At 46.6% G+C, this 19,913-nt stretch overlaps 1 protein-coding gene across 2 annotated transcripts; it reads left to right on the forward strand.

The window, feature by feature from the left end:
• Positions 1-529: 529 nt before the first annotated feature.
• On the forward strand, positions 530-18,580 carry LOC118215594 (protein GOLM2-like). 2 transcript variants are annotated; one of them, XM_035396491.1, is made up of 10 exons: positions 530-1,908; positions 9,358-9,412; positions 9,887-9,989; positions 10,599-10,689; positions 11,827-11,950; positions 12,341-12,424; positions 12,522-12,773; positions 14,750-14,893; positions 15,773-15,940; positions 16,894-18,580. In XM_035396491.1, the coding sequence occupies exons 1-10, from the start codon at positions 1,582-1,584 to the stop codon at positions 16,968-16,970; spliced, it is 1,425 nt and encodes a 474-aa protein (XP_035252382.1). In that variant the 5' UTR covers positions 530-1,581; the 3' UTR covers positions 16,971-18,580. The 2 variants fall into 2 exon arrangements, with proteins under 2 accessions (XP_035252382.1, XP_035252383.1); XM_035396492.1 differs by having other exon boundaries at positions 12,344-12,424.
• Positions 18,581-19,913: the final 1,333 nt, after the last annotated feature.

A 19,913-nucleotide genomic window follows, 5' to 3' on the forward strand; every position in this document is an offset into this window, starting at 1 on the left:
GGTAATTTATGTAAATGCATTAAGGTAATGAGCTGGACTCGTGAACACACGCACGCGCGCATATACACGCGCGTGGGGTTTAAACATGTTTCGCAGCAGAGCTGTAGCATCACTAGGAGAGTTGCTGAGGCAAGCTATACGTATCATTCCATTAAAACACCTGAATGAAATAAATCAGTATGTTCTTCAGTTCGTAGGTTCTGAAATGCCTTTAATTTTACACGTTTCGATATTTTTAGTAAATGTTTTAACGTGAAATCTTGGCAGACTTGGCATCAATTTTTTTTTTCTTCATTGTTCGGGAATCGGTCCATTCTGGCTTGCTTACAAACTGGAACCGCACAAGCAATGTAAGCACATTTTGAACGCTTTTCTGTCTGTCCCACGGTTAGTGGTCTGTCCCGAAATTGCACTGTATCCCCGCCCATCATAGTATCCCACCTCCAGCCGTCAAAAAAAACAGCCTCAGAACTGTCCAATCATAACTCTTTGTGCGCCAGAGATATCTCTCTCGATTGGATGTAGCTATTGCCAGTTATCCAGACCTGGACCTTTCCCGAAGAACTACAGTTTGGTGGACATGTCTCGTCTGAAATAAAGACTGCAGCTGCCGTTATTTGGGAAATTAACCAAGGAATTACCCCCTCGAAGAAAGATGTTTGGAAATTTTAGCTGTTTGCATTATTTATATTTTACGGGTACTGACTTTATTGTAACCCATCATGATATAACCTGTTAGCAAAGATACATTATCGGGAGTGAAGTCCGCTGGCGTCAAAGGGAACGGTTGAGAAGAGATGCCGTGGAAGTATCCATATAAACAAGGTTGTCAAAAACTGTGCTTGAACGTGACCGATTAATATCAATCTATTGTGAGCATAATGCCACATGTAAGTCAGATTCTAAAGCGCAGCTAGCAATATTTAGATAATAATGAGTGTTCGCATGTCAGAAAGCTAACCGTGAAACATTGTATCCGAGAATCTTTCCAGTTAGAAGGACAGGAAAGTCGCAGAGCTACCGTTAGCTAGTTAAATATTAGTTTGCAGCCGGCAGCATCAGAAGTCGCTAGCGACTTGGCTAGAGTTGCAGTTGGCTTCCTCTTAGCTTTCTAATGATTTTTGTTTTGATTGATTGCTAACCATGCGTGCGTTGCTCGCTAGCTAGCCAGCTACCACTACTAATGCTAATCTGCAAAGAGAGCCTGGTAAATATCCAAATGCTTCCTAGACAAATAGTCCTCAGATGAGTCAGTCAAGTCAAACAATTATCAGTTTTTCTGATTTGCTACTAGTCAAATGTGCTGCACTCAAAGCAAGGAAGCATTTTGATTCGCGTGAAATCCTGTTAGTGCTGCTACAACTTACATACTGAGGTGGAGGCCACGTTAGTGTCATCGCATTTAAAACGAGTTTTACAGCGTCAGATCAGTTTCGGTAGCACATATCGCCACTATTTCATGAAACAGACAGGCGTGAGTGAGGATAAAATCTGATTGCAAGATCAGGTGTATCAATTTACTGGTTACAGATAGTTAGACCTGTGTTGTGGCCCTAGACGTCAGATCATAGACTTTCTCAAATGGTGGGTTTCGGCGCAAATCGAAGGGGAGGCCGTCTGCCGTCCTTCATCCTAATCGCGTTGATGGTGGTTATCTTGATACTGTCATTCAACTACTGGGCTGTGTCCAACAAGCACAGCCGCCTTCTGGACGAGCTGGCGGAGGTGCAGACGCAGGTGAAGCGCACGGACGCGGCGCGCAGCAGGCTGGAGAAGCGCAACTCTGAGCTGATGGTGCAGGTGGACACTCATCGGAAGCAGATCGATCAGAAGGACGGCGATTATAGCGCACTAGAGGGCAAGCTGCAGACGCGAGAGGCACAGGTCAAAAAGTGCTCAGACGAGAAGGTAGGATCGACCTCATGCATTGTTCCTTTTAATTAAAAAAACAAAAAAAAAAAAACAGTTTGTTACAGACAAGTGGTTTAAATCTTTTAATTCCTTAACTAGCTACTGTGGGTAGTTTTATTCGGTCACAGCTGTGCGGTTTCTCCACTCACACTGGTGTGTACAAAGCACAATCATATATTGTTAAAAATATATTTATCTGCAGCAGACTGTTTTCTGTAGAATGTGTTAAATGCTTTACCTGCGTCTAAAGAACTGTTGTTCTTTAGACGTTGTTCTTTACACAATGTATGTGTGCATAGGCAGTATTTGACGTGGGATGTGGTCTAATATTTACTACAGTTATTGCAAATAAGAGTTAATCTGTATGTACATTTCATTGTAAGATTTAGGCTTTTTCAGAGCATGATGTCACTCATTTATAAACACTGTCGGTTTTCTTTCTCTGTAGTGAGGGGAAACACACAGCATTGCTATATTGAAAATGTAGGCTACCTGTAGATACAGTGCAGTAAGTACAGTTTGCAACATACAAGTATCACATCACACTGAGTGCTAATCTTGGTGAGGGGGTGGGTGGCAACCACACCCACCCAGTGAGTGACAGGCCCCTCTCTCCCGGGTGTAATTTGTCAGTGGACCCGTGAGCTCACTGCAGGCCTTACCTTTCCTTATGCTGCACACTGTGCTGTCTTCGGGCGTATTTATCTTTCCTCTTGCCTATCTTGCCTTTGACACCGGTGAAATGCAGTTCTCTGTTGGGTTTCATCGTACCAGTCCATGGTTGTTCTAGGTGTGATTTCGGTGACTGTCACCTCAACTAGCCTATAGACTGAAACCGTTTCCATATTCCACTGGCCAACGTTGGCTGCCATTCAGCTACTGGATACATTTTGGAAGGCTGAGGTGTTACTACAGGCAACTTACCTCAGCCAAAAACATGTTGACCAATCCCTGATATGTAGTCTTATAGAGCTGTCAGGCATCCAACTAGTATATTTACTGTGTCATGCCCATGGCTAATTTAAAAGAAACCAGAAAGAGTTGATTTCAAAAGGTGCTGTGATAATATTTGATGGAAGTATGCACACTTGTTATTTGCAGCCTGCCGTGTCAGGTTCTATTGATTCAACAAAGAGCTAATACAACAGTAGGGCTTGTGAATAAGTTGTTGAAATAAATTAATTGTTGCAGTGACAAATAACAGAGTTAGCAGATGAGCTGTTTGACACTGTGGTGAGAGACATTACTTTTTTCCTGCTGAATCGTTAATGTTTCATTTCTTGCAAAGAAATAAATGGCTTCGAGGGTCTCTTAAAGGCCACTGGGCTGAAACCAGGGGACTTTGCAGTAGGCTACTGTGTTCAGTATTCAGGAAAGCAGTTGTAAAGGCCAAGCCACCCAGTGGATGGATGATTTTTAATTGGTTTTATTTCTCAAAGTATCACCCTGGGTGCACATTTAAATGATAGTTTCATTATGCATATTCCAATGCATCATAGAACAAATACATTTCAATTAGAGGTGGAAAATAACAACAAAAAACGGTATAAAAATTAATTGCTTATAAAAAAAGGACAGGGGACTCTGCCATTGTGTGGAATGGATTTTACGTTGCATGGGGAGCAGGAGGCCTTGTGCAGTTGTTGTGTCTCTGCTGAGGGTGTGGGTGATATCAGTGTTATCTGTATGTGTCCTGCTGGTGTTCCAGGCTCCAGTAACAGGATCTTGTTTCCGTGCTTCGGCTGCCAGGGTTACGCTTGTCAAAACAACTCCAGAGACCTTAAGTCACACACATACACACATGCACATACGCGTGCACACACATACACACGCCTCCGCACATACACAAATACACACACGCGCATGCACACACACGCCCAAACATGCACCCACATGCTGACACACACACACGCAGGTACACACTCATACACAAACGCACACACAGCTGCATCCTGCTTGTGGCCTTGGAGTGCGAGTTCTCAACAAGCGCTTCTAAACTCCACCTGACAGGTCAGAGCCCCAGTGACCCGACTGGGGGTCACATCCTGCAGCAGCTTGCTGTTAGAGAACCAAAACCCAACAAACACTGGTCTCAATGTGATAGCACTTGTCTCTGCATGTTTCAGCATTTTCCTCAAGTGTATTATTGGGCTGAAACACTAGTAGTTCTGCACACATGCCCACATGCACATGCGCATACACACGCGTACACATGCATGGACGCATGCACATGCACACGTGAACATGCACACACATGCACGCACACACGCATACGCACACACACAAACACACACACGCGCATGCACTCACACACCCACGGATGCAGACACTGCATACATTGACCAGCCTAAATTTTAGACCTGAAATGTAGGTCTAGTTTTATTTTAGTGGAAGCAATTTGTGGGGGCTGAGGACCATAACTTGTGTGGTGTTTCATGTTTATTTTATGTGTTGATTTCTCTGGGATCGCAGTGGAGGGTTTTTTTTATGTAGCTGAGCTTTTAAATCAGCCTTACATTGAAGGCTCAAATCCCACATGAGGCTCTTGAGAAAAGTGCTTAGCCTGAATTGCTTCAGTAAATAATATGTAAAGGTATGTTTTGGTTCTGACTATTAGATATGAGTCTTACCTATGTTGTCTACCTCAGAGGTGGGATCCAGAGTGTTCTTTTGCTGGGCGATGTGTCATGAATTAGGCTAACATCAACAAATAATAATCAGGCAGTTTGCCCTACATGTTCCCTCCCCCTTACCTGAAAACTTCCAATGCTGCCTCCCAGGTTACAGCTACACCACCTTTATTCTGCATAATAAGATATTTCACTTCAAATCAGTTGTTTTGACTCATGATACTAAAGCTTCATGATTTTAAAGTGGGAATTGCAATTGTTCCATCAGTATAGGAAACCTCTCCAAAAATGAAGAAAATGTTTTTTTTGTCCATTATAAATCATACATTATGATGGTTTAGGATGAAATATTAATATCACATTGAAAAAACATTGACACACTGTGGTACACATACCTAAATACCTAAAATGTCTTGAGTATCTGAATAAACTCTGAATGTCTCAGTTGAGCAGACTCGGCATGCAGGTGTGCTGGCCACTAGGGGGCTTGCACAAAGGGGGTAATGTGAGCTCACCATTGAAGAAGAGACCAATGCCCCTGTTTTTGGGTGGATCCAAGTAACCCTAGGAGCCCTGGTTCCACCCTACCACTTGTGGGACAGACCCAGTGGTGCCCCCCTCCCCCTACCCACCGCAGGCTCCTGGCATGGTGGCACAGTGGGTAGAACTATTGCCTCGCAAGGAGGAGGTTCCAGATTCAAGGTTCCCATCTGGCTGGATCCTCTCTTCATGGAGTTTGCATGATCTCCCCACGTTTGCATGGGGTTTGCTCCCAGTGCTCTGATTTCCTCCCACAGTGCAAAGACATGTAGCCTCCAGGGCTCACTTGCAAAGGAGATGTCAATGTCCATAGGTTACCCTGGTTAAATAAAGGTTAATAAATAAAATAATAAATAAAGTTAGCTAATGATATAGCTCATGTCTACAAAGCCTGTGGTCATGGGAAGTGCATTTACGAACTTACAGTGCCCTGAAAATGAATTTGTCCTCTTCCTGATTTCCTTTATTGCTGCATGAGGGGGCAATTACTTTTTCACATGGGTGGTAAGGGTGTTTGATGACTTCTATTATTAATTAAATGAAATAATAATTTTATAAATGTGTTTTGTGTTTACTCAGTTTCCCTTTGTCTAATATTACATTAGAAGATCTGAAACCATTCAGTGTGACAAAAATGCAATAATAATGTAAATCAGGAGGGGGGCAAATACCTTTTACAGCACTAGGTACTTGGGTATGATTTGTGTTTATGCAGCTGTAAATGTTTGCTGGGGAAATTGTAAGACTGCGATTGCGATTGTAAGTGTAAAGCCCATTCTAATCTTACTGTCAGCTTGCGGATTTCAGGATGTGCTTCCACGGCCAGCCTGAGCACATCTGCATACATTAGATCAGCCTCTCTCGCTGTTATGACCTTGTTAGTCAGAACGACTGTCTCGCGACTGTGAGCGCCTGCAGCCATTGAGCTGCAAGCTGGGCATCGCCTCCATCTCCTGCGCAGTGCTAACCTTGCTGCAGCTTGCGGAGGAAGGGCTCGGCTTGCCATCAGCCGCCAGTGAGACAAGCAGCGGATAACGGAGAAGTGATTCTTGGTGGAAATAAGTGTAGCCGTCAGGTTCAGTGTTTTATTGAGTGTGAGGATGGCAGGTGGGGGCGCTATCCCCTTCTGGGTGCTTAGAAAAGACTCCGCTGGACTGGAGAAGTCTGCTAGCCTCCATTTTTTGCTGTAGGACTTGAAGAGTTTTATCTCCTCTACAGATGCCATTAGAGTGGTGATTACAGCAGGCTCTGCCTCATTAGAGCCCTCTCCTTCTCTGTGGGCTTCGGGCGGACTCACCCCGGTGACTCTCCGGCCGTCTTGACCGCGCGGTCTTGCACTTCCTGACCCAGCGCTGACATGGCGGAAGGAGCTGGTCGACGGCGCTTAGGGGTGTAACCTCACCTGCGTTGGGCCTGCATAAGGGGGCGTGCAGTATCCAGGCCAGGCTGAGCAACCACCTCATCCACAGCAGCGTATCGCCCACTCGCTGTCAGCGCTATGAGGAGAGGGAGGAGTGCGATTAACAAATACGCGTAGGTCGTCTTGTGAGAAGTGTCACAGTGGAAAAGAGGCAGCATGGAATGGTGAGTTTTTAGCCATACAGAAGGTCTGTCCTCTGAGTCCACTGCTTTTAGTGAGTCACATCAGTGTGAATTCTTCCCCCTTTGAGGCAGGGCTTGCAGTCCCTCTCCACTGTAAGTGAGCTGTAGGCAGTATTACAGCAGGCCAGGCTTTGGCTCCAGAGTACTGAGCGCTGTTGGCTGTTTCTCTCCAGCGCGCGGTGTGCATCACGTCTTGGCAGCTTCGGGCTCTGCTGGCAGAGTCACCTTCAGTGTGGTCCTGTGCAGTTAGATGGGAGAGCGCCCAGGGAGCAGATGAGGGATACAGACCCGGAGGAGGTGCACAGATAAAAGCTGTGAACGGCTCTGCTCCCTGTCAGGCTGGCGCGTGCCTATGCCCCTCCCTGGCAGAATGGTGCTTGGGTTTCACGGGCGGACTCTGTTCCTGGTTATTTCTCACGCTCGTGCCTGTGGGCGAGGGCGTGTGTGTGGCCTGCACTGATTTTTCAGCGCGTTCAGTTGACTGTTCATTTTCTGCTTCATTTATGGGTGTAGATCACACTTACATCCAGAGTATGGTACAAAGCCATTATGGCAAACGGGTTGCAAATTTCAGTGGAACATCTTGTGTTTTTGGTGTGAACACAAGATCATTGACACTGAACCCAGCCCTTGTTAATTCATCCCACAATCTCCACAGCAGATAACGGTGCTACTGCTTCGTTTGTAGGACACAGTCACCTGATTTGTGTTAATCGCAGATATTGTTCTCCAAATACCAGTTGTCATTATCTGTTTCATTTTTCACTAATTTGGAATGGCCACTCTTGGGTCTGTCCCCTTACCGCTACAGCTGCTGTGTCTTCAGGAGTGCGTGTGGCAGCTCGCCCGTCCTTCCGAACGTGCAGCGCTGGCAGGCTGCCGCTGCTTCATTTCACACTGCAGCAAAGCAGCTTCACCTCGGGCACCCCGGCAGAGCGTTCGGTTCTGTCACTAGAGTCATCAGGAGCTCCTGTGCAGCCCTTTCCCCTGTCTGACAGAGCCCATGTCCTCTGCTCACTGCTGCTTCGCTGTGACCAGGTCTATTCATCACCTGCATAGCAGAATCTCAGCGGTAGCAGTAGCCTCTGCAGTATATGACATAATGTATCAAACCGTATCAATGGCTTATTAATGCATCACTCAGTAATTGCATATCAGTTGTTTCCCCACCATAATTATAATTTCATGTGGAATTTAAACTATAATTATGGTGGGGAAACGATTGCTTTTAATTGTCCCATATAATGTAGTGTACAAAGATTTATTTAGTGAAACAGGTACTTGGAGCATTTTCAGTGCAGGCGGGTGTGTGCTAGGCAGCAGGGATCCAGCTGTGAATGGAAGGAGTCCTCTGAGCGCAGTCTTTATGACGGGCAGGCACACTCTCACCCGCAGGGTGGGCACCAGTGAGCTCTTACAGAGGACACGGCACCCTGCCTGCCATCGCCGCTGCGAAAGCGTGACGGACGCCTGCGTCCCGACTTCTCTTAGGGGTGCCGTTTCTCTGAGGGGAGGTCAAACGAACGGAGCGGACATTTTCTCTGTGGGAGCGGCGCGCGCTGCGATGACATCATCGTGCCAGGTTCTGCGTTCTCCGCAGAGCCCGTCCGTGTCCTTGCCGCACCGCGTCCGTCTGCTCCAGGGTCACTGCCGTCATCCGCCGGTCCTTCTGCTCCCCGCGGAACGCCGCTGATCGCTGATCTCGTACCGAGACGCGTCGCGTGCTTCCTCTGCCCGCTTCCAAGGGCGCCCGGCACAGTTCCGTGAGAAAATAAAACCCGGTGAAAGTGTTTGTTTGGACGCTGCGCGCGCAGAAAGTATTGCGCTGCCTTTGAGGGCCATTAACTTGATGTATGTTTGGTGCGCTCAGCGTAATGCCTTCCCCGCAGTTCGTTTTCACAAGCTTATTGACTCTGCGCAAAATGCGAAATGAGTTTAGCGCTCCGATCCAATTGGAATGCTCAAACATAACTTCAGGTTGTAAACACGCTGTATCTGTTTCTCACTGGAATAGTTACATTGCAGAGCTGTGTACTTGTTTAGGCTCGTATCCAGAGTATGTCTCGCCTCTCGCAGGCCTACGACCAAATTGATTTTCTTGTTGCAGTCACTTGCTCGGTTATTTGAATAGACTTTGGAGAAGGTGCTGTTGATTCGCGTGAGTTTGGAATATTGCTGAATCTGAATCCTTGAATCCTGAGAACCTTCTGCTTCGTGGAGAAGCAGTTACATCTCATATTTGCACATGAGCCTGCTAAGATTAAACAGAGCAGTGGAAATCTCTTGTATGGGATCCAGTTGACTGCAGTTAACCCTGTTTGCAGCTGCACATATCCAAACACTGAATCTGGAGGGAAAGGTGGCGCTCACACAAGCCTGGATTCAGCACTACCTCACTGTCTCAGTTTTTGGCGGGTTTATATTCGGGGTTGCCTCAGCACAGCTTTTCAGCCTTTTTTGTATTTTATCAACTTTTGGCATGTAGTTAGCAAGTATAGTTGGCCACCGAAGATTCTAGAATGTATCCAGGGTCTGATTTTTTTTTTTGAAAATTCAAATGAAACGGAAAAACTGCCACCTCATAGAGCCTCAAACTGACAGTTTTCTCCACTCACCCCTGACTGGCCTGTGGAGATGCAGACTAACGATGGCGCTGTCTCTTCCTCCATTTCAGATGAAGCTGCAGAGTGATGTCACAGCGCAGATGTCGGAGTTCCAGCGGTTGAAAGGTGCGCCAGTGGCAGTCGAGCCTCACAGGGCCCAGCTGAATGCCAGCAGCAGAAGCAGGATTTTTGTCCTTCCATCTGATAACAGCGGACTTGTTTCTGCTTGTCTGTCCAGTTGATTCTTTTTTACTCATGTAGCCAGTATTTGTAATTTTGTGATTGATTGGGTTCAAAGAGGAAACATTGATAGTGTCCCATCTAAGATCTTATCAAAAGCATTTGGATCACAGGTTGGTTCTCCACCCCCTAGTAACAGTGCTGCATTTGGATCTGTGTGAGATTTCTTATCTTTTGGGGAGTGTGTGTTTCTGAATGCTCATTTTGGTTTGAAGTTACATGAAAGAATATGTGATGCTTATCACATTTGGTTGTGTTTGTGTTCTTGTGCTTGCGTGCGTGTATGTGTGCTTTGTGTGTGTGTGCGCGTGTGTGCTTTTTGTGTGTGCTGGTGTGTGTCTGTGTGCGTTGTGGGTGCAGAGCAGCTAAAGGAGTTGCGGCAGGAGTTCCTGAAGCAGGAGGATCAGCTGCAGGAGTTGAGGAGGAACAGCACTCACCTGGAGAGAAAGCTGGAGTATGAGAGGTGAGGAAACTGCACGGTCACATGACCACATATGGTCATGTTAGGTACGGTTCGGCTAGTTCCTCTTGGTAAATGGTAAATGGACTGCATTTATATAGCGCTTTTATCCAAAGCGCTTTACAATTGATGCCTCTCATTCGCCAGAGCATTTAGGGGTTAGGTGTCTTAATCAAGGACACTTCGACACGCCCAGGGCGGGGTTTGAACCGGCAACCCTCCGACTGCCAGACAATCGGTCTTACCTCCTGAGCTATGTCGCCCCGTGTCTTTTACTGTCACCATTAAGGCTGGTGGGGTTGCGGTTTAATGTTTTAAGGCTGTGTTGCACAAGCCATCTGCTGAAGTCGCACAGTAGTTTCAATTCCAAGATAAAAATCTGCTGTGTTTACATTCACGACTAGGACTGTGCAAGCAGCAATCAAGCATTTATCAGTGACATGTGTGTGCTAGCTGTACAATAGATCTGCATGTACTTAGTGCTGTTTGCAGTTTTATTTGTATCTGCTAACAGGCAACCGCTCAGAACTGACATTACTGTCCTGTTCCTCCATGACTGACCTCCCGTGGTCTTTACAGTGTTGATGTCCCGACTTTGTCCCTGTGCGTTAGCTTGCAGTGCGGACGGCAGATTGCTGAGCTGAAAGAGGAGTACGAGGACAGTAAGAAGACTCTGGAAGACCAGGCAGCGAGGCTGAGACAGGTGGGCACTACAGAGGGAGGAACAGGGTTGAGAGAGGAGAGGATAGGAGAGGAACAAGGAGAGGAGCAGGGAGAAGAAGGGAGAGGAGCGGGAGGAGGGGAGGGGAGAGAGTGGGTAACGGGTGATGCGGATGGGCAGTGATGAAATGCGCAGGCTGATTTTTCCAGCTAAGTTGCGTGTGATAAGGGGATGTACGGTGCGGTGCAGTGCAGCCTAGCATACTGGCTTTCACAAGTACATAAATGTATTAGGACATGCAGCTTAGAGCTGAAGCTGAGTGCACAGGACAGATAGGGTTTGAATGCAGTATACTGAAATGAACTGGGCTCTGCTGTAGCCTCTTATTATCCGTTGTTGCCCCCTGCTGGTGGTAAGTATGCGTAACCTGAGTACAAGTGATTGTACTAAGTTACAGGGAAAAGTTGTTCTAGTAAAATGTTCAGTTACGTAGGTATGTGTAGATCTCTTTTAATATTGCAATAAGTGCTGTAATTATGGATTCCCCTTGGACTTCTGTCTGTTTGCGTGGAAAGGGGCTTTACGTTCACACCCATTACGGACCACAGACAGTACGGTTATTATAATGCAGATTTTGGTCACACGGTCAGCCTGGATGTTTTTCTGTTACTCTGATGATAGTTTTCTGGGTGACATGTCCAGCTTCAGCACTAGTCCTTGGTGCAGTGATGCATCTCAGGGTTGGCAGTTCAGTCCTGAGCTTTGCCAGTGCAGCTGGCTGAGAGTCCCACAGGACATTGACTGTTTGGAATATTTCCACCCAGGAAGGGAGGATTGGTTGAGCGTGGTTTCCACTCCCTCATCACACGAGGGCCAATCGAATGCCTGCACCATCTGCACAAGTGCAGGCCAGCAGGGCTGTAACTTCTCCTCCACTGGGCTGGAGAGGCACTGACTGGGCGCTAGCTCTTTAGCTTACATGCATACGTGTCTGTGCTGCCTAAATCTGGCCATTTGATTCAACAGTGTTTGCTAAACGCAAGGCTGGATATTCCACACTGTAAGGTTAAAACAGCAGAGTGATGTCACAGCAGGATAGCGAGGCAGCTGTGAGCTGTGAGTGCATGTGCTGTAGTGCAGCCTCACTGCCTGTTGACCGGGCTTCCGGCTCTTTCTCAGAACCTGCAGGAGAATCGGGGAGGCGCTGGGGTCGCGGGACTCGTCGGCGGGGGAACGGAGGGGCAGACCACCGGAGAGCGCCACACGGAGGCCACAAACCGCCGCGACAGCCCTGAGCTGAAAGGTAGCTGCTGTTTGAGTCTCACCTGTCTACTAATGTGCTTCTGTTTGTTTGAAAACTTACGAGGTGGTCTCAGGGAACAGTATTGTAATGAGGGAGTATTGGACAATTAGTTTTTTTTCCTTAAACCAGCATCTCTGTATGATGTTTCATTCAGACTGAGCTCATTTCATTTGATTTGACTGAAATGTAAATGGGGTATCAGTGCAAGACTTTCTCTCTCCATTTACCTTGAGGAAGTCCTTTTTTAAAATGTGTTGCGTGTGCTTGGCGTGATTGTGCTGCTGGTGTGATGTGCTGGACTCTTTCTCCATGGTGACCGGCAGGCCGTGGAGCCCCGCGCACATGCTCAGTCTCTCTCTCTCTCTCTCTTCTGTCTCCTTGTGTGCCCAGCAGACCTGGGCAAGCCGGGCAGCGACGCTGGCATGCCGGGCATCGAGGACAGTGAAGTGGGGAAGATGGAGGACGTGCAGTTCGGTAAGAGTCTCCTCCCACCTACGCTGTACAGTAAGGACAGGCATTCAAATGGCATTTAAATGAAGCCTTACCCTCCTCCCCCCCCCCCCCCCCCCAGCCCTGAGAAAGCCCGCTTTAGTTCAGAACCTTCCAGAGGAGGAGGTGAACGCCGCTGATGGGAAGGAGGAGAGAGCGGGGGCGGGCGAGGGGGCGGGGCGTGAGCCGGAGCCGCGTCTGGACAGCGAGCACAGCGTGGAGAAGAAGGAGCTGGGCCAGCAGACTGCAGGGGACACGCCCATCATCCTAGTGGATGAGAGCAAGGCAGCCGTTCGGGCAGACGAGCTGGGGGAACAGCACAGGCAGCTGAGGGGTACAGTACACCCGTCCCACTTACTCCTGTCCCACTTGTGGATGTGTTTTCAGGGCTCTGCAGTGCTCCCATTCTAGCACCATTTGCTCCAAAAAAAACTGGTGTGCTAACTGGAAAAAATAATTTATGAGCACATGCACTAATTGGGATGTGTTAGCATGCTCCTAAATTTTCAACTTAGGAGCACATGTGCTCCTGGGAAAACATGTAAGCGCAAAGCCTTGGCTTTTTAGAAGCTTCTCCCATTATCTCCCGTTTACTTCATTTGTTCATTTACCATGACTGGACTCAATGGACTGGACTGAATGCAGAAATGATTTTAGTCAGTGATGAAGGGTAATCATTTTTATCTGAAAACCTATTGATGAAACAAACATTTCATTGTGTGACTCAGTTATTACCACATATAATGTGCTTTCCCCCTTCAGACAAATTAGGGGCACCTCTCTACTTCCTGTTTATTGAGAGAAGGAAGCGGACCAATATTACAGGGATTTCTGTTTTTCCTGCCACAGTTTGGCTCCAAAGCTTATGTTAGGGTGCACACCATTGTTTGACTTGGCTATTATAATCAGAACAGATAATATAACAGACCCATATTTTGGTTCTGTAAGGACTCTTTGTTTCATGAAGAGATGAGCGTAATTTTTCGCTGTCCTCCTGTGGTGACGTGCGTCACCATATCAGCACTGCACAGGTGTGTGATGTGCCATGCCCCCTCAGGCAGGTGTTTGGGTGAGGGGACAGGGTTTGGTGTGGTTTGACTGTGCACTGCATTGATAGGGGAGGTTTTATGAAGCTTCTCCAAGTCCCATTGAAATATAATGTGTTTTACACTCACTGTAGAGAGTAGGATACTGAGTGAGTAGGCAAGGTATTGCATTAAAGCCTCCTGTGTGTGTGGGTTAGTATGACTGTGTGTGTGGGTTTGTGAGTGTGTGTGTGGGTTTGTATGACTGTGTGTGTGGGTTTGTGAGTGTGTGTGTGGGTTAGTATGTGTGTGTGGGTGTGTGTGGGTTAGTGAGTTCGAGTGTGTGTGTGTGTGTGTTGCATTTGTCTGGGGGCTTGCGTGTGTAGTATCTCATCTGTAGCAGGGCAGATAGGATTGAACGGTACGAATAGATGACTGGTCAAGTGTGTAGCTGAGCCGTACACCTGGACCTGATTTTGCACTGGTGTTTGCACTGTAAGTTGTTCTGGAAAAGAGTGTCCGCCAAATGCCAGGAAAGTGAAGTAACGTCTGTGTCTGCAAAGTGAAATCAAATTTGTTATTTTGTTTTTGAAAAGTGTGTGCGCGTCCTCTTTAAGTCGGATAGGATCACTCTTTCAGCGCGTTCCTGAATTTTGTTAAATTCACTCATTCAAGCTTAACACTCTAGGCCTTCTCGGTGCGCCCTGTTCTGAAGTAATCTACAGTAGTGCATGAATCAGCTCACTGATAAACACCTCCTGAGTATCAACACGAAGTCCTGGGGACTGTAGGAGTAGGAAGGGGCTTATGAGTTGTGCATGCGTGCGTGCACATGTGTGTGAGTGAATGATAGTTTGGCGTGCGTGAGTGTGCTTGTGTGCGGTTGTGGGTGTGTGTCTGTGAGTCAGTGAGTGAGTAAGGAGTGTGAGTGAATGAGTGTGTGTGTGTGTGTGTGTGTGTGAGGCCGAGCTCCCTGCAGCTCAGAGCCTCTCCAGAGTAAACCTGCTCCTCTGGGTATGCCTCAGCACTGTGCTTGCTGCCATAACGTCCCTGTGCGCAGGGAGGGTTCCACTGGGAATGAACACAAAGCGCTACAGCTTCAGCAGTCAGCAGCCGCTCTGTCAGGTGAACATGGGTGCTTGAGCCCAGAGCACATATACTGTACCGTAGCAGATAAAAACACAAAGCGCCCATTGTGTTCTTTCTCTTGCACGCACGCTCTGTCTGCTTGCGTGCTTTTTCCTCATCCCTCACACGCTCTTTCTCTCCGTCCTCCTCTCCTCAGTGCCTGATGTGAAGGCTGGCGGGCAGGAGATGAAAGGTGCGGGGCAGCCCCCGGCCCCTAAGCCCGCCCACGTCCTGCCGAACCCCATGGAGTCCCGTCGTGCCAGAGACTCGGTGCCTGTGGACCCGCCCCGGCACCGCCAGAGTGAGTGCCGCCCCTGCTGCGAGCCCCTCCCCCCTCGCGCTCTACGCGCGGCCATCTGGACTCAATCACCGCTCGTCTCTACCTCTGACTGTATGCAAACGAAAGATTGCCATTCATTTCACTGAGCCGACCAAGCTGCATTAATGAAGTTATGAGTCAGAGTTAAGCACAGATACTGATTGAATCCAGACCATGGCCTCTAAATCTCCAACGCCTGTGTAGTCTGAAATGGTCCCTCTGACTCACTGGCTACAGTTAAGGCGTCCGTGGAGTGTAGATGAACACTGTATGGATTGGCGGAAGCACATCACTACCCTTTATTCTGTCAAAATCTGTAGCATTAATAAAATGGTTGTCAAGCGCTGGTGTGGAGGATTATGAATAACGAGGATGTGAGAAGTGTCATTCAATTTAATAAGACGTGGCATTGACCTTGGTTTTAACGCAGGCACATTTGTGAAAGCCGTCTTCAAAACTTGGCTGATTAGAAGCTCCTATTAGCCTGCCAGTTAGGTAGATTTCCATATCTGATAAGACTGAAAAGCCAGAACTTGCAATTAGCTATAAAATGCTTAGTTTGCAGAGTTCTATTTGAAGCATAAAATTAAGCATTTATTGCTGATTGCGAGTGCTTACTTTTGCTTCTTGTCAAATATTTCTTTGTCAAGCTTCAGTGCCAAACAAGAAACAAAATTAGTTACTCAAATATCTAAATGTCTTGCCCTGTTTTCCTCTTTGTTCCTCTCTTTCAATTTCCCAATTTTTCTCTTTCCCCATTCTTTCTTCTCCATCTCCATCTCTTTCTCTTTTGTGTTATTTTTTTCTCTCTCTCTCTCTCTCTCCCTCCCCCTCTCTCTCCTTCTCTCTCTGCGTCTGCAGGCCGGTTCTTTGATGAGAACGAGTCCCCTGTAGATCTGCAGCACGGCTCTAAGCTGGCAGACTACAACGGGGACGACGGGAACGTGGGTGAGTACGAGGCGGACAAGCAGGCCGAGCTGGCCTACAACGAGGAAGAGGATGGCGATGGTGGGGAAGAAGACGTGCAAGGTGAGCTTGGGGGGACGTTCCCGACTGCGTCCCTTTGCCCCACCGCTGCTCCCCACGCCCGTTAGCATGGCGGCTCAGCCGCGGCTCGTACCCCGTCCCACACAAGGCTAACTGGGCATGACCCGCGGAGCGACACCGATGTCCCTCTCCGCAGTGGGCTCTGACTCTCTGCCTCCCTATTGGCTGGCTGTGTGAGAGCGCGGTCTTTGACTCAATAACTGAAGCTGCCGATGCCTGCATGCTTTTCCCTGCAGTCTGCTGCTTGCCTACCCTGCCCGCTAACTGTCCTCCGCCGTCGCTGAGCCCTCCACGGCCTCCTCTGTCCATCCTCTGTGTCGGCGCCTCTGTGCTTGTCTGCGTTTGAGCATTTCCGCACAGTCCACCAGCTTTCACATGCATGTGTGGATGTATTGTTCCTGTTGCTGTGGATATGGCATTGTGAATTCTTTATGGGTTTGTGTCAGTATTTGGCCTTCCAGTCATGGAGAGAATATGCTCTGTATGTGGTGCATCTGAATTGCATGTGATCTGTATTGGTTGTGAGGCTTTGTTCACTTTAGTCTGTTTCTGTCTGCCATCAGTGTCCCTCTGCAGTAATTACCAAGTGATCAAAAGAAGTAAAAATGTATGAAGTGTTCTCATTTTATTTCATTTTGCATTTATAAAGTGACTGCCCTGAAATCAGAAAGCTAATAGCAGAGAAACTGTAGGTTTCAATAATGTAAGGTAGCTATGGCAGGATTTCATGCAACTGGCATAAGACATGGCCCAGTTCCAAAACTGCCACTGGCCTTTATTGAGTTGTTAATTGTTGGATTAATACCAGGAGGCAGCGTCCTGCAGACTTCCTGCTTTGTTAAATTCGGGTAGCTGTGACGGAGGACAGAAAGTGCTTTGTCAGTTGATCTTAAGTTTCTCCTGAAATGTCCTGTTTTCTTTCACTCTCCCCTCAGATGATGAAGACCGGGATCTACAGGGAGACAGGCCTGCTGACTACGGAAAGCGACACCAAGCCGTTGACGTCCTGTAGACCACTACAAGGCTAAGAAATAAGAACACCATCTGATGGGATAGAAAAGGCTTGTGTAAATCAATGGAAATCACAGGAAGATGCACAGGAAAACATTCCTTTGCTTGGCCTTTATTTCACTGGTGCTTTGATGTCATTAGTCTGCAGGCTGGTTAGAGACATTAAAGAAATGGTGGGTAGAATTTTCCTAGACTCTTCCACTGTAGCCAGAGGATTTGGAAGAAATGGTACTGGTCAGCATATGATATTGTAGAATGGCTATAAAAAAAAACAAACTCTACATTTTAAGTACTGTGCTGTTTAGGAGATTATTTTACATCTGTCCATCACTGTTTGATTTACAAAATGCATATTTGTGAGGATACATTTCTGTTTTGGAATGCATACAAATACACACTGTTGTAAATAGATTATGCTTTTTCATTTACAGATAATGAAGACATTTTACTTGTCTGGGTCTTTCTCTAGTAAACATGTAAGTGTACCCGGCTGTGAGCAGGACAGTGAAGGATGTTGGCATGTCCTGAGGTACGAGATCTTCGCTGTCTGGTTGGGACAGGACCACTGGCAGCTTGGGCCCCGACCTGGTCGCTGACCCCAGTACGCAGGCTGTATTCTAACACAAGAGGGAACTGTGGTGCGACATTGGTGGCTTTTTTAAACAGTTTTTTCTGGGAAGATGCTAATTGATGAAGACCTGGAATTTGCTGCAACCTGTGCAAAGCTAAATGCTGTAAAAAAAAAAGAGGTTTGGGACTGAGCACTCTGTGAACTCTTGCTGGTCAAAAAGAGAGGGGTTACACCCTGTGCATGGACAGCCAAGAACTTCTCCTGCAGCTCCTGAAAGCACTACTGAAATGTTTGGATGTCAGTCCATTCAAGAAATGAACTGCTGCATGCATTGGAAACTTGCGAGCTTTGTTACCTAGTAGCCGAAAAAGACAGCAACAACACCCAGTCCACGTTTATAATTAGGTCTGCGATTTCATTGCGCATCTGGAGTTGACGCCTGATCAGAAGCCCTCTGCTACTGTGCTTTTAGGTATTATTCTTAGGCGTGCATAATGTACATAGTAAATAGGTCTGTGTGACATGAACTATTATTCTTAACAGGTATTTGGGTAATGGGCCCTAAGATGAGTGTTTCACCTTTTGTGTAGATTTAAAAATCAGTTACGATTGTGTGGGGCCGGCATACTGAATGTACCTTGGTGGGTCTTTTTTTTTTTCATTCATACGAGATGTAAAATAGTTTATTAAACACATATACATAATGAGACTTGAAAAAAAAAATCATATCTATACTGAACTATATAAGGCCAAACCAAGTTATCTTTCCCACAAAAAAGTGCAACTGTGATCAGCTCCTGAAGGTAACGAGAGCTTTTGTTATCACTGTGGCGGGAACATTAATGTGAATTGTGTAATGTCTCAGTTGGGGGTCATTCTCATGCATTGGCTTTAACAGACTTCTCTCAGTAATGAGGGGAGACGGAGAACCACATCTTATGTCAGTTTAATTATCATCGCCATCCTAAAGATAACACCTGTTTCTGTATATTCCCTGAATGCTGTGTAATCCTAATTTATTAAAGGAAGTAATTCATAAATGTTTTGTGGCCTAATTTGCAGTTGCTTGGGCATTGGTGTGGGAGGCAAACCTACGGTGCCACAAGTCAGAAGTGTAGATACTGGTGCTGTGTGCAGTATTTGTGTTGGATAAAGCTGGGCGTAAAGTTACCTTTGGAATGCCAGTGTAGTAATTTGGGCTGTAAACCTTAAGAATATACAAATGTGCTTCACTAGAAAGTATATGCAGGTACTCCAGTTTACATTGTAATGTGTTTGGTTACATGCATGCCCCAGGTGAACTGTGGAGTGTGGGAGTGAGAGTCTGAACATGTAATTGAGCTACAGCCTATCCGATTCAGATTTTCAGGAGATTGACTCAACTGGGATATCCGAGTCGTTTTTAGTGTTCTAACAAAAGCACTGTTAAATACTGTACTCCCCCAGTAGCTAAACCTTAGCCTGTTTTTTAATTTTTTTTTATGGATAAAACAAGACATAAGCAACTCAAAATAAAATGTGCTGTTTGAATTTAGCTGTATAGTGAAACTAAGAAAGGAAGTCAGTATGTCTGTTATGCTTGAAGCTGAAGAGATTTTTGATGTAGCCTACACTAAGCTTCTGCGACCGCTAAAACAAATGTTTACGGTATTTGATCTTTTTATATATTTATTTTCAGTGGAGAGCGCTGTCTGTCTCTGATGTAACCGATTTACTATCAGGTTTATCGTGGGTTAGGCTATCTGCCGTGTCCATCTATCGTTGCATCCATTATTTACATTCCATGTATCTCTACTAGTTAAAAAAAAAAAAGTTTAAATATGCCCAACGCAGACTAATTCAGCTTGTCCAACAACAGTAAAGGGTGTTTTTAGATCTCATGTTTTAACTCGAAAATTAAAGAGGATTGAATGTAGGCTAAGTCTCTTGCAGTGCAGGAATGCTACGGGTTCTGAGCACTCAGCCCCGACGCCACCAATTACATCTTTCACTGCAATACATTGCCATGACAACCGCTATGGTTCTCCCTTTCCGAACTTTAAATTCATTTTTGTTGTGCGGGCGTCACTGTACTGTCTGCTGTCTAATCACGTGCAAGTGATCACTCTGTTGGACGTTCATTTCGTTCCATGCGAATATTACAATTGTCAACTAATATCCGTCCATTTAATGACTCAATGGACATGCATCGCTCACAGCTTGACAAATCCCGCTTTAAAATGAGTGGAGGCGTGGAATCAGTTATGTGCGTGGTGAACAAACGCCAGAGGATTCTATGATTCGATTCTGTTATTCCCACAAAACTGTTCTGTGGTTCTGTGGCTTACATCTGTCCTGAAAGCGAAAGTCCTGGGTGTGATGGAGGGACTCAGT

The sequence above is a fragment of the Anguilla anguilla genome, chromosome 16 (genome assembly GCF_013347855.1).
Source record: "Anguilla anguilla isolate fAngAng1 chromosome 16, fAngAng1.pri, whole genome shotgun sequence".
NCBI lineage: Eukaryota > Metazoa > Chordata > Actinopteri > Anguilliformes > Anguillidae > Anguilla > Anguilla anguilla.